Raw genomic sequence first — 18,530 nt, forward strand, 5'->3', positions numbered from 1 at the left:
TATATAACTTATCTTTGCAAAACAAAAACAAGTCCTGTCAAACACAAAAAAAATATCAATCAACAGCAAACCGCAATACAGCAAGTTCCTTGCTTGCTAAGTGCCGTCATCTATCGGTCGTTATCGCAATCGGCGTCACGTCACGTGACTCACGTTAGCCAAAAAAGTTCCAGAAAGCAGATAAAATACCAGGCGAACATAAATGAGCAGCAAGCAGACATACAGCAAGTCACTTGCTAGCTAACTCGCGCCATCTATCGGTCCTTCTCGCAATGACGATTTAGTTGACGTCACGAGCGCCAAGAAAGATCCAGACAGTTGACAAAATACCAGGTGAACATAAATCAGCAGCAAGCAGAAATACAGCAAGTCACTTGCTTGCTGAAGGGCGCCATCTATCGAAAGTTCTCTCAATCATGCCGCTACAAAAAACGAAATATTTGGACGTAAATTTAAAATTTGATACAATCAAAGTTTAAGTCATCAAAAAAGTAAAAAAAGCTAATGAAAATATTATGTTATTATTTATTAATATTATTAAATATATTAAACTTATATGCGCACAATAATTAATTCCACTAAAATAGATCTAGAATGATAAATTATTATTTAAATTTTAAAAAAGCCGCCAAACGTGAAATATCGACTTATCGAAATCATAGCAACAGTGTGACCACTTACAGCATATGTTTTTTTTGGTATATCGGTAATATCAACTTTATTTCATACGATGCCAATTCAAAACGTGATTTTTGTTTTTACTTTTATTTCGAAATTGTTCGTGATCAATTATAATATGATAAATTTGAAGAGTACTTTTGAATAACTAAAAAGAACATTCTAGATAGGCGTCAATGAATTGGCAAAACAAGAAAACAACAGCTATGTAAGGATAGTATCGTGCAAACGGTATAATTGAAGCTGATAAATAGTACATTTATTACATTATATCTGTGGTCACACTGATCTGTAGTTATTCTATCGCCATTTTCTTTGTCGCTTTGTCGAGCCGTGTGGGGTATTCTCTAATTCTGTGATCAAAAAAAGTTGTTAATAAGCGTTGAAAATGGTAAATTTACTTGAATTAAGCAAACAATATTATAAGTTTACAGCATACTTGTCGCGAGTGCAGTGAAATATTTGCGTTTTCATTGATCATTTCATAAAATATTGCGTTTTCATTTGCCGGGTGTCGTCCACGGCTGAAAAAGCCGCACGCACTGCGAAGCAGACGGCCAAAGCAAGAAGAAGCAGCAGCAGACCTCAAGTTAATATGTGTACGATGATGACAAGCCTACACACACACACGTGAGGAGGTCGCAATGCTTCGAGAAATTTCCATTATGTTAATAGTGGCATGACTTGTTGTCTTGGCGTTTTGCAGCAATTGTTGCAACCACATGAGGAAGCACATTTTTCACTAGCAATCTGTGAATTTTTCCTCAAATGCAGCATGCTGCAGCAGGGCGTGTGTCTGTGTGTGTGTACTGCGCTCGCCGATGAATCACGCATTATTTGGGGGTTATGTCCGAATCGTATGGCAACTCGGAACTAAATACACACAAACACACTGCATTATGTATATATATATGCAATGCAACTGAATATAAACAAATAAAATAAATATTTTGTTGGTTTTTAGGAGATGTCACTAAATCCCGTGCGCGTTCTCAAGCATGAGGCGCAAGAGGAGAAAGCCGAAATGGCGCGTTTGTCATCATTCATTGGTGCAATTGCCATCGGTGATCTGGTGAAGAGCACACTGGGACCCAAGGGTATGGACAAAATCTTGGTTGCTACCGGTCGCAATGCTGGCCAGGTGGAGGTCACCAACGATGGTGCAACCATATTGCGTGCCGTTGGCGTTGATAATCCAGCTGCAAAGATTCTGGTCGATATGTCGCGTGTCCAAGATGAGGAGGTTGGCGATGGCACCACATCCGTGACGGTCTTGGCATCTGAATTGTTGCGTGAAGCCGAAAAGCTGGTGGAACAAAAACTGCATCCACAGATCATTGTCACCGGCTGGCGTTTGGCCACCCAAGTGGCGCTGGATGCGCTGACACAGGCGGCTCAGGACAACTCGACGAACAGTGAGAAGTTCAAGAACGACTTGCTGAACATTGCACGCACCACATTGTCATCGAAGATTCTGCACCAGCACAAGGATTTCTTCGCCAATCTGGCTGTGGATGCTGTGTTGCGTCTGAAGGGTTCCGGCGAACTCAAGTCCATACAGATTATCAAAAAGTCCGGCGGCACATTGGGTGATTCGTTCCTCGACGAAGGCTTTCTGCTGGACAAGAAGCCAGGTGTTCATCAGCCACAGCGCGTGAGTAGCAAACCCAAAAACTACTAATCATGAATAATCTGTGTGTATTCTAATTGTTGTTGCTCCATATGAACGCGTCGAAATGACTGTGACTTATGTGTGCTTTGCCTGAAATTCATATCACAGCCATTTTGACGAGTTTCATGTGGTGGCCACCGCCAGCTGCTAAAAGAAAAGCGTGTTTAAGCGACCATCTGTTGTTGCAACGAGAGCACGTGACTCACACGCTGACATCAGTTTGTGTTTGCTCGCAATAAACTGGTTTTCATTCATTTTTTTATTTGCTAATCCTTTTATTTGTTTAATATTATTAGATTGAAAATGCGAAGATCCTTATTGCCAACACACCCATGGACACGGACAAAATCAAAGTATTTGGCAGCCGCATCAAGGTCGATTCGTTGGCCAAGATTGCCGATTTGGAGATGGCTGAAAAGGAAAAGATGAAGGAGAAGGTCGACAAGATCTTGTCGCACAATTGCAATGTCTTCATCAATCGCCAGCTTATCTACAATTACCCAGAGCAGTTGTTCGCCGATGCCCAGGTGATGTCCATTGAGCATGCCGATTTTGATGGCATCGAACGTTTGGCCTATTGCACTGGTGGCGAAATTGTCTCTACTTTCGAGAATCCCGCTCTGGTCAAGCTGGGCGAATGCAAGCTCATCGAACAGGTGATGATTGGCGAGGATACGCTGTTGCGTTTCAGCGGTGTCAAATTGGGCGAAGCCTGCACCATTGTCATTCGCGGTGCCACGCAACAGATTCTCGATGAAGCGGATCGTTCGCTGCACGACGCCCTCTGTGTGTTGGCTGCCACGGTCAAGGAGTCACGCATCATTTATGGTGGCGGCTGCTCCGAGGCTCTGATGGCCAATGCTGTGTTCAAGAAGGCCGCCGAGACACCCGGCAAGGAAGCCATTGCCATTGAGGCCTTTGCACGTAAGTCGAAATTGAATAATTTACCATTGTATGAGTTGATTTATTAATTCTTTTCTTTTCAATTGGCGCAGGTGCTCTGTTGTCACTGCCAACGGCTATTGCTGATAATGCTGGTTTCGATTCGGCACAACTGGTCTCTGAACTGCGCGCTGGACATGCTCAGGGCAAGCATCAGTTGGGTTTCGATATGGAGAAGGGCAAGGTTGCTGATGTGCGCGAACTGGGCATCACTGAATCGTTTGCTGTGAAGCGTCAGGTGCTCATGTCTGCATCGGAGGCAGCCGAAATGATTCTGCGTGTCGATGATATTATCAAGTGTGCGCCGCGTCGTCGTGTTCCCGATAGGGGCTATTGTTAAACATCGATTCATCTTAAGTATTTTTTTTGTCTAGGATTTTTTTTATTAAAAACCTTACACACACAACTCTCGTTTAACATCATCGCTAATTTTATGATCTGTCTTAAACTTATAACTACACACACACACATATACACGAACAACCTACACGCAAGATGCACACACACACACACACAGCCTAACTTGCATTCTTCAAAATTTGTTTGTGACCATTTCAAAAACTATTTTTGTTAAAATCAAAGAAAATCGTAAACTCATTGTTGCGCAAGCTCAGCTTAAAAAACACTAAAGAGAACAAAAAACAACGCATTTAGAAAATGTGTCAAAAATCCACAAAACACACAAGCAACTTGTAAATGAATACAATTTTTGTAAACATTATATGTGCGAAATGCAAAAATGATGGGAAAACAACAGAAAAAAATAAAAGAATGATATTTATGCTTAACAAAACTAAAAAAAAAACACTTGGTTTTAATTAACTTGTGCTTTTTAAAATTAATTTTAATGAGCACTGAGTAAACTTGGTTCTAACCTTTGTTGAATTAAAAAGACGCAAGATTGCAATAAAACACTCAATAGTTGAACATTGCAAACATTTTTTATATTTATTTCTTTGTCACTATTTGTTGTCACAATAAAAAACTTGCAGTTTATTGCCTCAAGAACATATTTTGAAAGAAGTCGTTGTTGAATCCCCTTCGTTTCAAGGATAATCTGCGAGTATAAAACCAGTTTGTTGGCGCGCAGCGTTTTATTTTAGGATAATACATAGTCAATATCGATATAGATATATGTGTTATATAGTATGTGTATATACTTGTATATACGTAGGTAGTTTTGGGAAGAGCACAATGCGAATTTCCCAATTTAGCCGCTCAAGAAAACTAAACAAAAACACTTTAACAAAAAAAAGATGGCTAAGTAGGCGGTTGGTCTACAAAACATATATACTATATATATAGTATATATAGCCTTGTCACAGAGTTCGCATTTTTGGAGGTTCGGATCTCAGACTTAACTTATATCGTTGGGCTAGAGCAAGAGAGAATGTGTAACTCTGCAAAAGATCAAGACATACATACATATAGAGCTAGAGAGAGATTGCGTTAGACAGAGATAGCCAAAGAACGAGAGAGAAAAAAACCAAAACGAACATTGGGATGAGCCCGTCAAGTCAGTGTTAACAGTACATGGCATTAAGTTTCCTTGCTTGTTGTTGCTGTTGTTGTTGTGTGTTCCAGGTCGAGTGTACCATCATTGTAGCATTCGCACTTTAGGAGATTGCGCATTCCTTCTCCCCATGCTTGGGCACACAGTCCAGCACCAAAGCGACGGCACGCGACATATAGGTCATGGTGCCATAGCTGCCACTAGGCGCGCTACAAGAAGTAAGTTCATATTAGAGAGGGATTACTTTATGGATGTGGAAGTGCTTGCTGACCTGTCGTACAGATGCTGACAGATGTAGGCGGCACCACCGCAGAGCAGCATGCCCGAGGCAGCCTGTTGCTGCTCCTTGCCATCCTTGAGCTTGGCGCAGCACAACGTTGCATCGCCCTGCACTTTGCGCTGATCCTCCAAGAACAATTGATTCGCCTTGTGCACCAGATGCTCCACATAGATCACGTCCCCCAGGCAGGGCACCATGTTGTGCTCGGTGACAAGTGTTAACACCATCAGCGCCTCCACCACCAGCTGCCTGTACTCGGGCTGTGGTATTTGATTGAGTGCCGTTTCCACCTCGAGGGCAAACTTCAATTCGCCCGGCGTCATCTCCTGTGTGAGACTCTGCTGCAGCACACGTCCCTCGATGGCCAGTCCCTGGCATTTCTCCAGCACCGTCCAGACGCGCGAATAGAAATCCCGTGGTACACGATTGAGGGCGCCGTCGAGTCGTCGCCGACGCAGCCATTGACCCTGGCGATCATCGATGGTGGCAATGAGCGCATCCTCGCCCTCGGGATCGCCCAGACCAATTTGGCTCTTCTTGCTGACGCGACTCGACTTGCAGCTGACAATGGACAGATTACCGCGTGCCACTAAAAGAACAATTCATTGTAATCATTGTTGTATTTTAGCTTAACTGAAGTAAACTCACCACTGCTGACGGCAAACTCCTTGCCGCTGAGTATGTGATAGAGCAGGTTCTTCATCTCGAATGGCGACAGATTAAGTAGATGCTCCGATGCCGCTTCGCCGTCACAGATGAGCGTGCGCGACAGTTCCTTGGCCATCACCTGAATGATCAAGCCGACACGCAGACGCAACATCTCGTGAAACAGGTTCGGCTCGGTGCGTATAAACATGGCCAGATACACCATCAGCTCCTGCGTCAACATGGCTGTGCTCTCATCGTCACCATAGGCCTGCATATCAATTGGGGATTAAGTGAGTGTGAGAGAGGAACACATAAGAGTGTTCCAGAGTTTACGTACATCGTGTATGAGTTGACGCAACTCGCCCTCGGGCAGCGGTGCTGTGATGGTGTGCTCATTGTTTGGCGGCATGCCAACGGTGACCTGCTTCTGACGGACCAACAGATCGGTGACGGCTTTGCCCAGATCCTCGACACGTTTGCCCAGCATGCCGGCGGTGTGACGCACCAGACCCCAGAGTTTTTGTTGGCACGCCTTCTCGTAGAGGCCCTTGAGCAGATCCCTAACGGTGACGACGCGTCCCTCCTCCAGCATGCCTTCAGATTGAGAAGAATCGTTGTTATTCAAGCTGTTGTTGTTGGTACTGCAGCCGGCGGCGGGGGCAGCGGGCGAGGCAGGGGCAGGGGCAACAGGTGCAGCTGGGATGCCGGTTGTTGCCGTTGCCGTTGCGTTGGCATTATCCAGATCCTTTTTGCTCGCTGTGGATGTGGTTGTGGTCGTTGGATCAATTATCACTGTCGGCACCTTGACGGGCAACATTGGCGGCTTCTTCTTCTCACCACCAGCTGCAGCACCAGCACCACCACAACCATCACCACCACCAACACCACCACTACCACCAGCACCAGCCGTTGACAGTTCGAGCATCACATCGTCCATAAACGCTTGATCAAGCTCTTTTTTGGTTTTTGTTGTGGCATTAGTTTATTGTTTTAGGTTTTAGATTTTAGTTGAAGTTGTTGTTGTTATAGTATTTGGTTTGTTGTTGTTGGTTAGTTGGGGATTCGTTTATTTTGTTGTTGTTGTTGTGGTAGAAGATGTTTGAAATATCGAATCAGGTTAATGATGGCATGAGGCAGCAAAAATGGCGAGCGTATTAAATGTGTGTGTGTGAGTTTGTTTTTTGTATGTGTGTGAGCGTGAGCGTGGTGCATTGAAAATAAAATATAAAAGAAATATTTGTAAAATTAGAAAATTGATTAAAAATTTAAAAAATAATAATGCAGCTAAAGCAATAAGATGTGTGGCATGAAGTTTAATAATAATGTTCATAAAAATATAAGTATAAGGCGTATAACAAGCGTCGTATAACAGCTTGAAAAAATGTGTTAAACGTATACGAGTTAGGCGTCATATAACAGCTTGTATACTAGTTAGATGTTGTATAACGGCTTGTCTACGAGTTAAGCGTGGTATAACAGCTTGTATACGAGTTAAGCGTGATATAACAGTTCGTATAAAAGTTAAGCGTGGTATAACAGCTTGTATACGAGTTAAGCGTGATATAACAGTTCGTATAAAAGTTAAGCATGGTATAACAGTTTGTATAATAGTATTGTTTAATGTTTGTGGAATGAGGAAACAGGTCAAGTAGAAAAGGGAAACCATAAAACAGTGAGTGAGTGTAAAGGGAGATAGAAGAGGACTTGGATTCGATCGATATACAACCAATAGATGCTGTGTAGAGGAATTGGGAATTGGGATGGGGGAAAGGGGGGAGATAGTAGGAGATAAGTAGTATTTATGTACATACAACACCAACAACATCATACAAATAGCCCAATAGACACACAGAGTACAGTTCGAGCAGAATGGAGTCTAGGAATCGCAGATATCAAAACTTACCAGCCGCATTGTCATCGGATTTGTGCTTTAGGCCCAGGCCAGCTGTTGTGTGGTAGCGATTACGAAGAGGAACGAGAACGAACACAAAGCACGTGTACAAAATGGAACAAAGTACAAAACAAACAATTAAATGTTGATTCAAGACGAATATGCCCGATGCATCCTTTGAATGGGATGGAATGGGGAGGGGGGAGGTAGGGAGTAGAAGAAGGGCGCAAAATGGCATCGATTTCACAAAGCAACGTTTCCAATTTATAGCACTATCGAAATATGGGATTTATCGATTAAGCACCGTGACAAAAGCTGTTTGACTTAAGCGTTGCTAAAGCTTGCTTCCGACGATGTGTTACTTATTGTTTCATTGTGAAATCGAGCCAAAGTTATGAATAAGATAACCTTTATAACTTAAATATATACAATATATATCCATCTATAGTTCACGGGTGTATTGGTAAAGATGTGACATGTGTGTTTATGGTTTAGTGTAGCAACTAAGAACGGCCTCAATACATAAGCTTAACTACGGTTTTCGGTGCAAACTGATAAGCTTTTCATTTGATTTACATGACTTACCTGTATTGAAGTCGAGTCCTTGTGTGTCCACCAGATACTGCAGAATGTCGCCTTGCTCCTCGAGACTCTCCGTTTCGCGCAGCATGGCAATTAGCTCCTCCACCTCTGTGTCGGCAAAATTGGTTTCCGCACGATGGCGTTGGATGAGAATTTTTGGCACTGTTACTTTAATTTTTGTTGTTTTGTTGTTGATGAGGTGGTTGTGTTGTTGTTGTTGTTGTTTTTGAAGAACGTGATTTACGTATAAAGGACAAACGAAAATGAAACCGAAAAGCAAACAAAATTGACAAAAATGAGAACCACTACAAACAATAAAAATAAATCAAAAATATGTATATATAAACAGTGAAAACTCAGTATTAAATAAGTATTCTCTTAGCCGGACACTTTCGTTGTCCTTTCAAAACAAGCTATCACTGCATATAGCACAATATAATAACTGCAACTGCAACTAACTCTCTTGTTGTCGCACAAATTCGCTGCGACGATCGATGGCCGAGCGACTATGATGCGGATCCACGGGATAGATGTTCTCCCGGAGTCCCAACTCCCCTCCCAGCTGCGGTGGCGATGTCGGTCCCTCCTCGGGCGTTGTGGCAAACACACTGACGTGTCCTTGCTTGTTTGCCTGCAGCCACGGCGGCGGCACCACCGACGACAGACGACGCTCGGTCAATGGCGATGGTCCCTCCATGCCCAGATTGTCAGCTGGAAAGCAAATGAAGAGAGGAGATAAGGACAAGTAACAACAAGCTGCATGAATAGCTTACAGTCAACGTTAATAGAACGCGTCTTTTTGATGGCGCCCTTGCAGGACATGCGACGACGGAGATGGCGAGGGCGCAGCTGTCCGCCACGGAGATTCATGGTGCTGCGATTGCTGAACGAACGCAACAGATGCTCGTCCAAATAGGTCTGCACATCGGGATGCAGGCGATCCGGATAACCATCCTCGGTGCTGCCCAAAAAGCTCAAGTCCGTGATGGCCGACGTGTTGAGGAAGTCCTTCAGGCTGCCCAGCATAACCCGGGTGCCATTAATATATCCCGACTTTAGTTTCCGCATTGTCTGAATCATGGCCAGCGGTATCTTATCCTGGTCTATATATGCATATGTTGAAAGGCAGCCGCGAAAACGAAAACGAAAACATGTTAATGCATTTCAAATGTGAAGGAGTTCGATAAATTCTGTATGATTTATGGAGATTTGTGGTGCATGGATGGATTAGCTGGATGTGGAGAATGATGCGATGTTTGTTAGCTGTCGCCACTTACAACTACGGTTTAATCACAATATATTATATAAAAAAAAAAACTACAACAATAACCGACATACGCAAAAAAGATTCACTTAACAATTAGCCACTTGCGAGTGGACAATAGCATATAGTAAATATGTAAATTGTAGACCAACACCAGTTGTGGGTTTATTTCATTGGATTTGATTTGATATTTAGTGTGGTTTAAGTTTTTAGTGTGCAGCCCAAGCAGAGTGCAATTGAGGAGATTAAAAGGGGGGTCTACGAAGGCAATTAGGAAGGAAACTACTCGTAAGATGCGGTTAGAGACTTAAAACAGACGACGGATCAATCACCAAACAGGCTGAAACCAAACTATATAACTGACCTGGACAGCTGAATCCTTTATAAAGGATTATAATTTATACTATTCTTAGGGAAATTCCGGAATTAAATTTAACAGACGGACAGAATCATTCTCATGATCAACATAGCTTATTTAAATCTTCGATATAAACACTGAAAGCTTTTAAGAGCTATAATTTTGACAGATTAATCTGCTTGTAATTCAGTTACAAAAGCTTTCGCACTTTAAATGTTGCAAAATCATCAAGAAATTATCGAAAAAGTTATTTAACGTTCGTTGACATAAATGGATTTAAATATATAAAATGATCAATAAGCTTTTGAATTGTAGCGAGTAAAAGCTGCCCTAAATGAACTTAATTATTTAAATGCCAAGCAGATGGCAGAACTAAATAATTGTCGATTGAAAATTTAACAACAAGCAAGCTTTAAAGAAGCTCGCACAACGAATTGAAGAATCCTTAGCACTGCTACAGACAACGTGAGAGAGAAGTAGAGAGAGAGAGAGAGAGAAGTTCATTCGATCGTAGCATCGACAATAAAACGAGATTCAATTGATTGAATCTGATCACATGACAAACGAACGACGAATAAAAATGCCCGTTAAGTGGAAAGTGATAGCAGAAAGAAGCAGAAGCACGTTAAGACAGCAACACATACAAGCACAGACACACAAATACATTAGCAGAACGAATTGATAGTGTGTCTGTATGCGTGTGCACTGCACTTGTATGCCATGTACTGTACTGTTGTTGTTGTTCTTGTGATTTTCCAATTGGGGTATTATGCTTTTGTTTTTGCTTTTGCTTTTCGATTTTGTTGTTGGTTGGTTGGTTGGTTTGTTTGTTTGTTTGGCATGTGGGTGGGGTAGAGTTGATATATATGTAGTTACCTAGCATATAATGCGTTGCCATTAATGTGATTGTCGGCCTGCCCAACATGTGACGCCAATTGTTGGTCAAGAAGGCTAAGTTTGTGGTAAAATTGCTTGCGAGCAGATCGGGATCGCGTGTCGTGTAGTATTCTTCATAATCGATATGCTGTGTGTGTGAATGTTGAGATTGTGTTTGTTGTTGTTGTGGTGGTTGTTGATACATTTAGTTCATTTGGTTCATTTTGATCATTCATTGGTTCATTTGGTTCAATTTGTTCAGAGGTTCATTGGTTGTTGTTGTCGTTGTTGTTGTTGTTGGTTAAGCACGAATTATACAAAAAGAGAACAAATTTTTGTTGTTGTTTTTTCTTTTGTTATGGCCAATTTTGTTGTCTACTGAGAAAGGGGGCGGGATGGGGGCGGTGTATGGGGTGTAAGGACAGACAGTGCAAAGCAAATAGAGGAAATTAAAAGATAGACATGTGCTTGTTGGTGTGTGCGTGTGAAAGGGAGAGGAACAGAAAAGTATGCTATAGAAAAGGAATTAGATGAAGGAAAGAGATCAACTAACTAAAAGGCAACTAAATACAGAATGGCTGCAAATTGAATAATATAATGATTTGACTGTGGTTGTATATATGTATATCTAATTATGTGTGTTTGTGTGTGTGTGTGAGTGAGTGTAAATGTGTGTGTATTCGTCCACAACCACAGAACTAACTAAAGTTTTAACTAATTACAAAACCAAATAAGAATCAACTCAACTAAACACTAGTCAATATGTGTATATATGTGTGTGTGTGTGTTTGTTTTGTAACTTAGGAAGAACAAAAAAAGTAATTTACAGCAAACCCTTGCAAATATAATACGTTAAACAATATACATAATAATAAAAAATACCATACACACACGCACACACAGAGAGAGAAGGAGAGAGAGGGAGGAAATAATTAAACAATACAGGAAATTAATTAATTCTAGAAAATTGTAAATTAATCAAACATATGTATGTACGAATTTGTTTGTATAAATTTAAATTTTAAAAAAATATGTACATATATTTAACTGGCTATATGCAACGTGGACCGACCTAAATGGATGCGCTTCAGCACCAGAGTTACTAACGGTCGCCCCAGCAGATCCCAAGCGGACTTGAGAAAATTGATCTCGCCTTTAAGGATGTCAATCATTAGCTCATTATCGGAGGCGATATAGAAGCGCGACAAGTCGACAAACTGATGCATCCAGCAATAATAATCAATAAATAATAAGAGAGGTTTAAGAAAAAAAAAAACCAAAACAAAATAAGAAAAGCTATCTGCGGCATGCCGAAGATTCAATACGCTTGCAGAGAAAAATAGTTTGTATCTACAAAAGAAGACAACATTTAACTTTGTTAAGAAAAGACATCAAGGAACTCTTAAATTCATTATTTAGACGCACTTCTCTGCGATTCCCAAAGGGTTAATTTGTTAAATATTCATTTAAATTGAAATTTAAAAACAAATTCAATTGGATTTCTTGGCAAATTCAGAATTTTTACAAATAAGACACCAGAAAAACGGACAAATTAATATACATATGTACATCAATGCTGATTATCTTAATATTCTCCCTCTGCTCGAGTATAAAATTAATAATGATTGCAATCATAATCGTCGTAAAAGAAGAATCATTTGCATTACAAGTGAGAGATAGATAGGTAAATAAAGAAAAAAGATAAAGTGCGGGAAGGGGAGCGGATTCAATGCGCTTCGATCCGTATTATTTACCTGCGGCGTAAAGGCAAAGATGCGATCCTTCAGCGAATACAATTTGCTGGTGCTCAAGATGCCAACATCACGGGATTTACGGCCACTGAGTCCCAACTTGCGATTGCGTCCCAGATACGTGTACAAATGACTAAGCACACGAGCCGGCTGCACCTCAATGGGTGCGACCTCGGCAATGGTTTGCACATGCAGATCATGCTCGGCCAGCTTGTCGCGAATTTCGTTATCCTCCGCAATGATGACGACCTGCACTACAACGTCGGGTTTCTTTTGTGCACCCAAACGACGATTCAATGGATCCAGCTCACCCACAGCCAAGAAGCCCTACAAAATTAAGAAAATTGTAATACAAAACTAATAAAAACGAAATAAATCTTTACGCACCTCTTGCAGCAAACGGCCCAAAATAAAGAGCGACTGGCCCCAAAGAAACGGACAACGACCGACAACTTCGCGTGCCTGCGAACCAGGTTTCTGATATTCGAAGCCCACCAGATCCTGGGGCACCGCATAGCTTTCGGGTACGAGCAGAATACCATCCTCGGAGCGCACCATGATCTTCTCCAGACGATCGGCATACTCTTGCACCGACCGCTTGTCATTTTGAAATGCATGGAACAGTATCAGATAGCAATAGAAGAGCGGCCATTCGCACTCAATGTTCTCGAACATGCGCAGCTCCCAGCGTTCATAGTAGAGACGCGATGGATCCTCTTTGGGTGTGCGATAGCCATCGCGCAAAAAGCGCTTGCAACCATATTTGCCTTGCAGACGCGACAATATGGCATCTTTGGTGTTGTGTATGAGCTGTTCATCGTCGACCGCAAACGCTGGAAAGCCAATGACACATAGCAGTCCCGAGTCGAGCTCTTTGCTGTTGGATTCACGCGGCAGCATCGATTGCAGCACCGCCTGACATTTGTGCGCCTCATCGGCGAGCACATGTATAACGCTGGCGGGTCCGCCGCGTGCGCCAAACAAATCCAGTTCATTCATGGCCTCTAGTGCAGCCTTGGCCATGCCAATGGAGCTGGCATTAAGCTCCGGCTCACCTAGAAAAAACCGAGGGAAACAGAGTTAATTACTGTGCAATACAATTCGCTCACTTTTTATGCTCACCATGATTGGTCTTATCGCCACGCTCCCAGATGCCATAATCGGGTATGGAGTAGGCGGACTCAATGTAGAATACCAAATTCTGTATGAACGAAACTTCGTCCAACGAGAAGACAATCTGCAGACCCGAAGCGGTCATTTGAGCCAAAATCAGCAGATACAGCGAAACAGCATCGATTTGCAAATGACCCCATTCGTTGTCCGCCACCACGGGCAGACCATTTTTGCTGGAGTATTTGGCGTGCAATGAATCGTATGGACTTTGTGTCATTTTGAATTTTTCCACTTTATCCTTTTGATTCATCATGGCCATGAGCAGGCCACGCATTAGCTTCACACAGCTCTGTTCCAGCTCATAGCATTTGGCACGATCCTCATCTTGATCGGCAATCTTCTTATACGCCATCGACAGGCCCCAAACGGCCAGAATGCAATAGACATTGTCACGAATCCAGGCGTGCGAATTGACATTGGAGGCGGGAAACAAGCCGGTCACTGGCTCCTGATGGGCCAAAATCAAGCGATGCACAATGCGCTGATAGTAGTCCAGGCGAACGCCTGAATTGCTACGCGACCGCATCCCAATTTGTGTGTGCTCCACGTTCTGTTTGACAATTGGGCAATATACATATTTATTGTCAACACACAAAACAAAATACAATAAATAATTACTTACATAATTTGTTCAACGAGTTCGCCGAGTTTGTTGTTGCTGATGTTACTAAGCGCGTTGTTGTTTTGTGCGTGTGTACGTGTGTGTGTAAATTGTTGTCAATGTCTCTGGGCCTCGCACAATCCCCCCATACGATCTCCACCGCCACCCCCTCGCAACGAGCAGCTGCTTGCTGGTTGCACTCGGAAAAGCTGCTGGATTTGTTTGTTGGCTCAAACCTGTTGTTGTTGCATTATTTGGGGTTTGGCCGCCAGCACAATGTGCGCACACAATCTTCGAATAGTTTAATAAACACTTGTCGACACTTGCAATTCGCAAAAAAAAAAAAATTAGGAATAAATTCGTTAGAAATGCTAAAATTATACACCGAAATGTCAACTGAATGTCATGCCGTGTATCGATATATCGCCCAGAACGATTATATTCGCAACGATACATTTGGCAATCGCTGCAGCTTCTAGAATAACAACACTGTGCACAGCTATCGATAACTAGCGTGCGTGCTGGCGGTAAGAATACATTTTAAATTAATGCAGTCACTTTTGACTACAGCTGTGCAAGTGCAATTCTGGTTTTTTATATAATTACGGGATTTGCACAACCTTGCTATGCTCAGCGTGTCTTCTAATATTTCAGAGTGTGTGTGTGCTAACGGAATAAGAGAAAAGCGTAGTAAGAAATCTGGTTTTTCCAGATATACTCCGCTTACAATAACAACTATGCTAATTTGGGGAGAGTGCGATCAACAATCAACAGCATTGACCCCTCTCAGACGAATCGTTAGCCCCCAAATTGATAACGATGTTCTGCTTTCTGTTCAATGAACAACATCTTTCTAATTGAAAGTCCAGCATCGTCGTCAACAACATCAACATGTTCAGCGCAAGGAGCATCCGCAACTTGATCATCTGCTGCACAATCATCATTGCCACAGTCAATGGCGCCAATAGTAAGTGTAAATAATATTCTCTACTCAATTTAATAAATATTAACGAATTAACTACAGAACCTGTGATACACTATGGACGCTGCAATGTGGGCAGCGAGGCGGGATATTGTCAGCATCGCCACCAATGCTGGGAGCAGCCCAACGTCGACTTCAATAGCGCCAGTCGGAGTCGTTGTGTCAGCCAAGTGCACAGTGATTTGGTATGCTGTCGCCGCGCTCCAGTCGTCGAGGCACTCGTCATGCAATACAGATTGCAGCTGCCACAACCCGGAGTATGTGGCAATTCAGAGTTTGATAATCGCATCGTAGGGGGCGAAAACACCAGCATCACCGAGTATCCATGGATGGCATTGCTGCGCTATACCAACGATGGTAAGTCCAAAAATTCATGATGCTCCCACAGTTGTAATAGTAATTCTTTTCTAAATTTGCAGGCGCCGAATATGACAGTCTTTGTGGTGGCTCGCTCATCCATGAGCGTTGGGTACTGACTGCAGCGCATTGCGTGACCAGTCGCGATGCGGATCAGCAATTGCGGCAGGTTCGTCTAGGTGAATGGAATACCACCAGCTCGCCCGATTGTCAAGTATTCAAGACCAATCGAATCTGCGCTCCGCCACATATTGATGTCAACATCGATCGCATCATTGTGCATGAACAGTACACGCCAGAGAACAACTATGCCAACGATATTGCGCTGTTGCGTCTCAATCGTAGCGTCGCCTTTACCGACTTTGTGCAGCCAATTTGCCTGCCCGCCGCGAGCAACAGTGTAGAGTACGCCTATGCTGGCTATGCCATGGAAATAGCCGGCTGGGGCAAGACGGATCAAGCGCTATTTAGCGTCAGTCCGGTGAAAAAGAAGGCTGAAATCACGGCGATATCGATTGCCAGCTGCAAAGTGGTTTATCCGCAGCTCGTCAATGGTCAAATATGCGCTGGTGGTGATACGAAAGAGAGCACATGTCGTGGCGACTCCGGCGGCCCGCTCATGTTGCAGGACAACTTTGAGAGCAGTGGCAATTTCTACTTAACGGGCATCATCTCGCTGGGCTCGAGCAATTGCAACGGTGTTGGAAATCCGAGGGTCTTCACACGCGTCGAGCACTATATAAACTGGATCATGGGAACCATGAGCGCCAACAGTAGCTAAACGAATAAACAAGTTGCGTTAGATTTAAGTTTGTGTGTGTTTATATATTTATATGGATTTTGGGAAGTAGTTGCGGGAGTAGAAGCCCCTACGAAAAAAAAACAAAATTCTAGGCATTTGTATAGCTGTGTCTCTTCACTCATCTAATCTCGTCGACTGCGCTTGCGATCTGAATGGCTGCCACGTTCGTTCTTCTCGTCTGCACGTTTAGGCGCCTTTTTGGCCATATTCAAGAACTTATCCAAACCAAATGGATCCTCCTCCTTCTCAAACTCGACGGGACCACTGCGTTGAGCTGCAGCGCCACCCGCATCCCTTGAGCCACCGGCACCCGAGAATTGTTTGTCGGGAACAAATCGTTTTGTATTGACAATGGTGTCCAGATCGCCGCCATAGTTGTCGCTATCCGCCTGCTTGCTGGGCCGATAGATGTGCGCACCCATCGTATTGGAATCACGCCATGGCTTATCATACACATTGTACGCCTCATCGTCCCCATATCCCGAGTCCATGCCTTTGGTGGTGTTGAACAGCCGTTGATCGAACAAAGTTTCGCCGTTGCCCGCACTCTTCGCGGGCAAACCCAGAGCAATTTGTTCGGATATATCGCGTTCGCGTTCCCGTTGCAGTTTGGTGCGCTTCTCTGGCGCGGCACGTTGTAGATTGCGATCACGTTGTCGTTCCCTTTGCCGTTCCGCACGCAAATCGTTGCGTTCCCGCACATCAATACCACCACCAGCACCACCCGACGAGCTGCTTGGTGCATCCGCCTCAGGATTGCGCAGACCAGCACGCTCTTCACGCGCCCGTTGCGCCATCATGCGCAACATATCCTCCTTCTTCTCCTTTTCCTTTTGCGCCAGCTTCTTTTCCAGCTGGGCACGCGCCTCCACCGCTTCACGTGCCTTGCGATCCGCTATGTACAATGCCTCGGCCATTTTAGCAAACTTCTCATTGATGTGCACCTGCTGTAAGCCGCGTCCATCAGCCGCCAAACGCTTATCCAGCGGTATGGTATAACCTGTATAATAAAAAAAAACAAGCAATTAATAACACATATATGCTGTTTTTGTTCCATGTGCAAACCTTTGGCGTTCTTCCAGTTGGATATGCAGGGCGGTATCTTCCATTCTTTCTGTTCCTTCACTGTCACCTTGCGGGATGGCGAGTGCAGCACAGGCGCTGGCGGTGATGGCGGTCCACGTGGTATTTTCTTGTTGATGCGAAACTTTGGGGGCTCCATCGGATCCAGTTGGGCCTCTACCATGCGTATCACACGTTGTTTGGCGCCCGAATTGAACGCATCGCCTTGCTGCGATGGCGTGTAGCGTATGTATTGTGCTGGCGCCGCTTTTTGTGCATGACGCACTGGCAGCGCAGAGGTAATCTTTTGATTTGTTAGCTTCTCGAGCGCCAGACGGGTCTCTTCCGTTGTTTCCAGCACCGTTTCTTCGTCGGGTCGCTGCAATTCATCGGCATCTTCGCCCAACACTTCGGCGGGCAGCAGTTGTGATATGGATGAATAGACAATTTTGTCTTTACCATGTCCCTGGCGTGCAATGGCATCATATTTTACTTTGCCCTTGTCATCTAGACGCACTGCCAGCGCATCCGATTTCTTGCCCATATTGGCAGGCGCGCCAAGACCTAAAACATCAATATTAATATACGCTATGCTATATCAATATATACGCTATAAACACTCACCTAGTGGATATTGTGCCACATGTATTTCGGGAAATGCGCCACCATCGCCAAAATCAGCTTCTGTTCGTGGTATCCAATCCTTGCGTTGTCCGTAAGGGGGCGCTGCAATTTTGGCGGACACCAGAGCACCAATCATTGGAGCTCCTTTCGCTGCCATACGGCGCTCGTCTTCGCGATCCCATACCGCGTTTGTCGGCGTGGGCAGCAGACTTGATAGCGACATCACAACACTCTTTAAATGTTTTCCACTTAAATATAATACAATTTTCTATAGAAAACTACGAAGAAAAAAGAAATACACACACACTATGCCAAACACAAGCGACGAGTATGCGTCAGTGTGACCATGGCAACGGCAGCACATGAGTTGCTATAAATACTAAGGCAAACAAAATACTACAGCGTTGCCAGACAGTTTGTTCACAGCAAGCTGGCAATACGCAAATTGTCAACGGCTTTTTGTTTTAATAATTT

At 43.6% G+C, this 18,530-nt stretch overlaps 4 protein-coding genes across 13 annotated transcripts; 2 read left to right on the forward strand and 2 right to left on the reverse strand.

Moving 5' to 3' along the window:
* Positions 1-918: 918 nt before the first annotated feature.
* LOC133847160 (T-complex protein 1 subunit beta) lies at positions 919-3,970 on the forward strand. The gene is made up of 4 exons (XM_062281981.1): positions 919-1,069; positions 1,643-2,332; positions 2,647-3,274; positions 3,346-3,970. Exons 1-4 carry the CDS (start codon positions 1,067-1,069, stop codon positions 3,630-3,632), a joined length of 1,608 nt encoding a protein of 535 aa, XP_062137965.1. The 5' UTR covers positions 919-1,066; the 3' UTR covers positions 3,633-3,970.
* Positions 3,971-4,214: 244 nt separating this feature from the next.
* On the reverse strand, positions 4,215-14,404 carry LOC133847151 (probable phosphorylase b kinase regulatory subunit alpha). 9 transcript variants are annotated; one of them, XR_009895128.1, is made up of 14 exons: positions 14,251-14,404; positions 13,578-14,178; positions 12,843-13,510; positions 12,459-12,782; positions 10,705-10,852; positions 8,980-9,309; positions 8,666-8,917; positions 8,210-8,374; positions 7,637-7,678; positions 6,071-6,687; positions 5,734-6,001; positions 5,077-5,674; positions 4,790-5,014; positions 4,215-4,725 (listed from the first exon to the last, which is right to left on the reverse strand). XR_009895128.1 is itself a non-coding variant. In XM_062281967.1 (13 exons), the coding sequence occupies exons 2-13, from the start codon at positions 14,152-14,154 to the stop codon at positions 4,909-4,911; spliced, it is 4,089 nt and encodes a 1,362-aa protein (XP_062137951.1). In that variant the 5' UTR covers positions 14,155-14,178; positions 14,251-14,404; the 3' UTR covers positions 4,215-4,908. The 9 variants fall into 9 exon arrangements, 8 of the variants coding, with proteins under 8 accessions (XP_062137951.1, XP_062137954.1, XP_062137949.1 ...); XM_062281967.1 differs by having other exon boundaries at positions 4,215-5,014; positions 8,210-8,368; XM_062281970.1 differs by having other exon boundaries at positions 4,215-5,014; positions 6,071-6,327.
* Positions 14,405-14,619: 215 nt separating this feature from the next.
* LOC133847164 (serine protease easter-like) lies at positions 14,620-16,377 on the forward strand. Of its 2 annotated transcripts, XM_062281987.1 has the most exons (4): positions 14,620-14,756; positions 14,942-15,196; positions 15,254-15,568; positions 15,631-16,377. In XM_062281987.1, the coding sequence occupies exons 2-4, from the start codon at positions 15,121-15,123 to the stop codon at positions 16,347-16,349; spliced, it is 1,110 nt and encodes a 369-aa protein (XP_062137971.1). In that variant the 5' UTR covers positions 14,620-14,756; positions 14,942-15,120; the 3' UTR covers positions 16,350-16,377. The 2 variants fall into 2 exon arrangements, with proteins under 2 accessions (XP_062137971.1, XP_062137969.1); XM_062281985.1 differs by having other exon boundaries at positions 14,753-15,196.
* LOC133847159 (puff-specific protein Bx42) lies at positions 16,368-18,390 on the reverse strand. Its single transcript, XM_062281980.1, has 3 exons — positions 18,057-18,390; positions 17,436-17,996; positions 16,368-17,370 (listed from the first exon to the last, which is right to left on the reverse strand). The coding sequence occupies exons 1-3, from the start codon at positions 18,277-18,279 to the stop codon at positions 16,493-16,495; spliced, it is 1,662 nt and encodes a 553-aa protein (XP_062137964.1). The 5' UTR covers positions 18,280-18,390; the 3' UTR covers positions 16,368-16,492.
* Between the last annotated feature and the right edge of the window lie 140 nt (positions 18,391-18,530).

The sequence above is a fragment of the Drosophila sulfurigaster genome, chromosome X (genome assembly GCF_023558435.1).
Source record: "Drosophila sulfurigaster albostrigata strain 15112-1811.04 chromosome X, ASM2355843v2, whole genome shotgun sequence".
In the NCBI taxonomy this organism is placed as follows: domain Eukaryota; kingdom Metazoa; phylum Arthropoda; class Insecta; order Diptera; family Drosophilidae; genus Drosophila; species Drosophila sulfurigaster.

Excerpts from the sequence above, each read along its gene's own strand:
- LOC133847151 (XM_062281965.1), bottom strand. The coding sequence starts at position 14,154 with ATGCGGTCGCGTAGCAATTCAGGCGTTCGCCTGGACTACTATCAGCGC. Across the intron at positions 13,511-13,577 it reads TGGCGATAAGACCAATCATG|GTGAGCCGGAGCTTAATGCC; the intron begins GTGAGCATAAAA and ends GGTTTTTTCTAG. Across the intron at positions 8,918-8,979 it reads GCGTTCTATTAACGTTGACT|CTGACAATCTGGGCATGGAG; the intron begins GTAAGCTATTCA and ends TTTGCTTTCCAG.
- LOC133847164 (XM_062281987.1), top strand. The coding sequence starts at position 15,121 with ATGTTCAGCGCAAGGAGCATCCGCAACTTGATCATCTGCTGCACAATC. Across the intron at positions 15,197-15,253 it reads CACAGTCAATGGCGCCAATA|AACCTGTGATACACTATGGA; the intron begins GTAAGTGTAAAT and ends AATTAACTACAG. Across the intron at positions 15,569-15,630 it reads GCTGCGCTATACCAACGATG|GCGCCGAATATGACAGTCTT; the intron begins GTAAGTCCAAAA and ends CTAAATTTGCAG.
- LOC133847159 (XM_062281980.1), bottom strand. The coding sequence starts at position 18,279 with ATGTCGCTATCAAGTCTGCTGCCCACGCCGACAAACGCGGTATGGGAT. Across the intron at positions 17,997-18,056 it reads TGTGGCACAATATCCACTAG|GTCTTGGCGCGCCTGCCAAT; the intron begins GTGAGTGTTTAT and ends TTGATGTTTTAG. Across the intron at positions 17,371-17,435 it reads CAACTGGAAGAACGCCAAAG|GTTATACCATACCGCTGGAT; the intron begins GTTTGCACATGG and ends TTTATTATACAG.
- LOC133847160 (XM_062281981.1), top strand. Across the intron at positions 2,333-2,646 it reads GTGTTCATCAGCCACAGCGC|ATTGAAAATGCGAAGATCCT; the intron begins GTGAGTAGCAAA and ends TAATATTATTAG. Across the intron at positions 3,275-3,345 it reads TGCCATTGAGGCCTTTGCAC|GTGCTCTGTTGTCACTGCCA; the intron begins GTAAGTCGAAAT and ends CAATTGGCGCAG.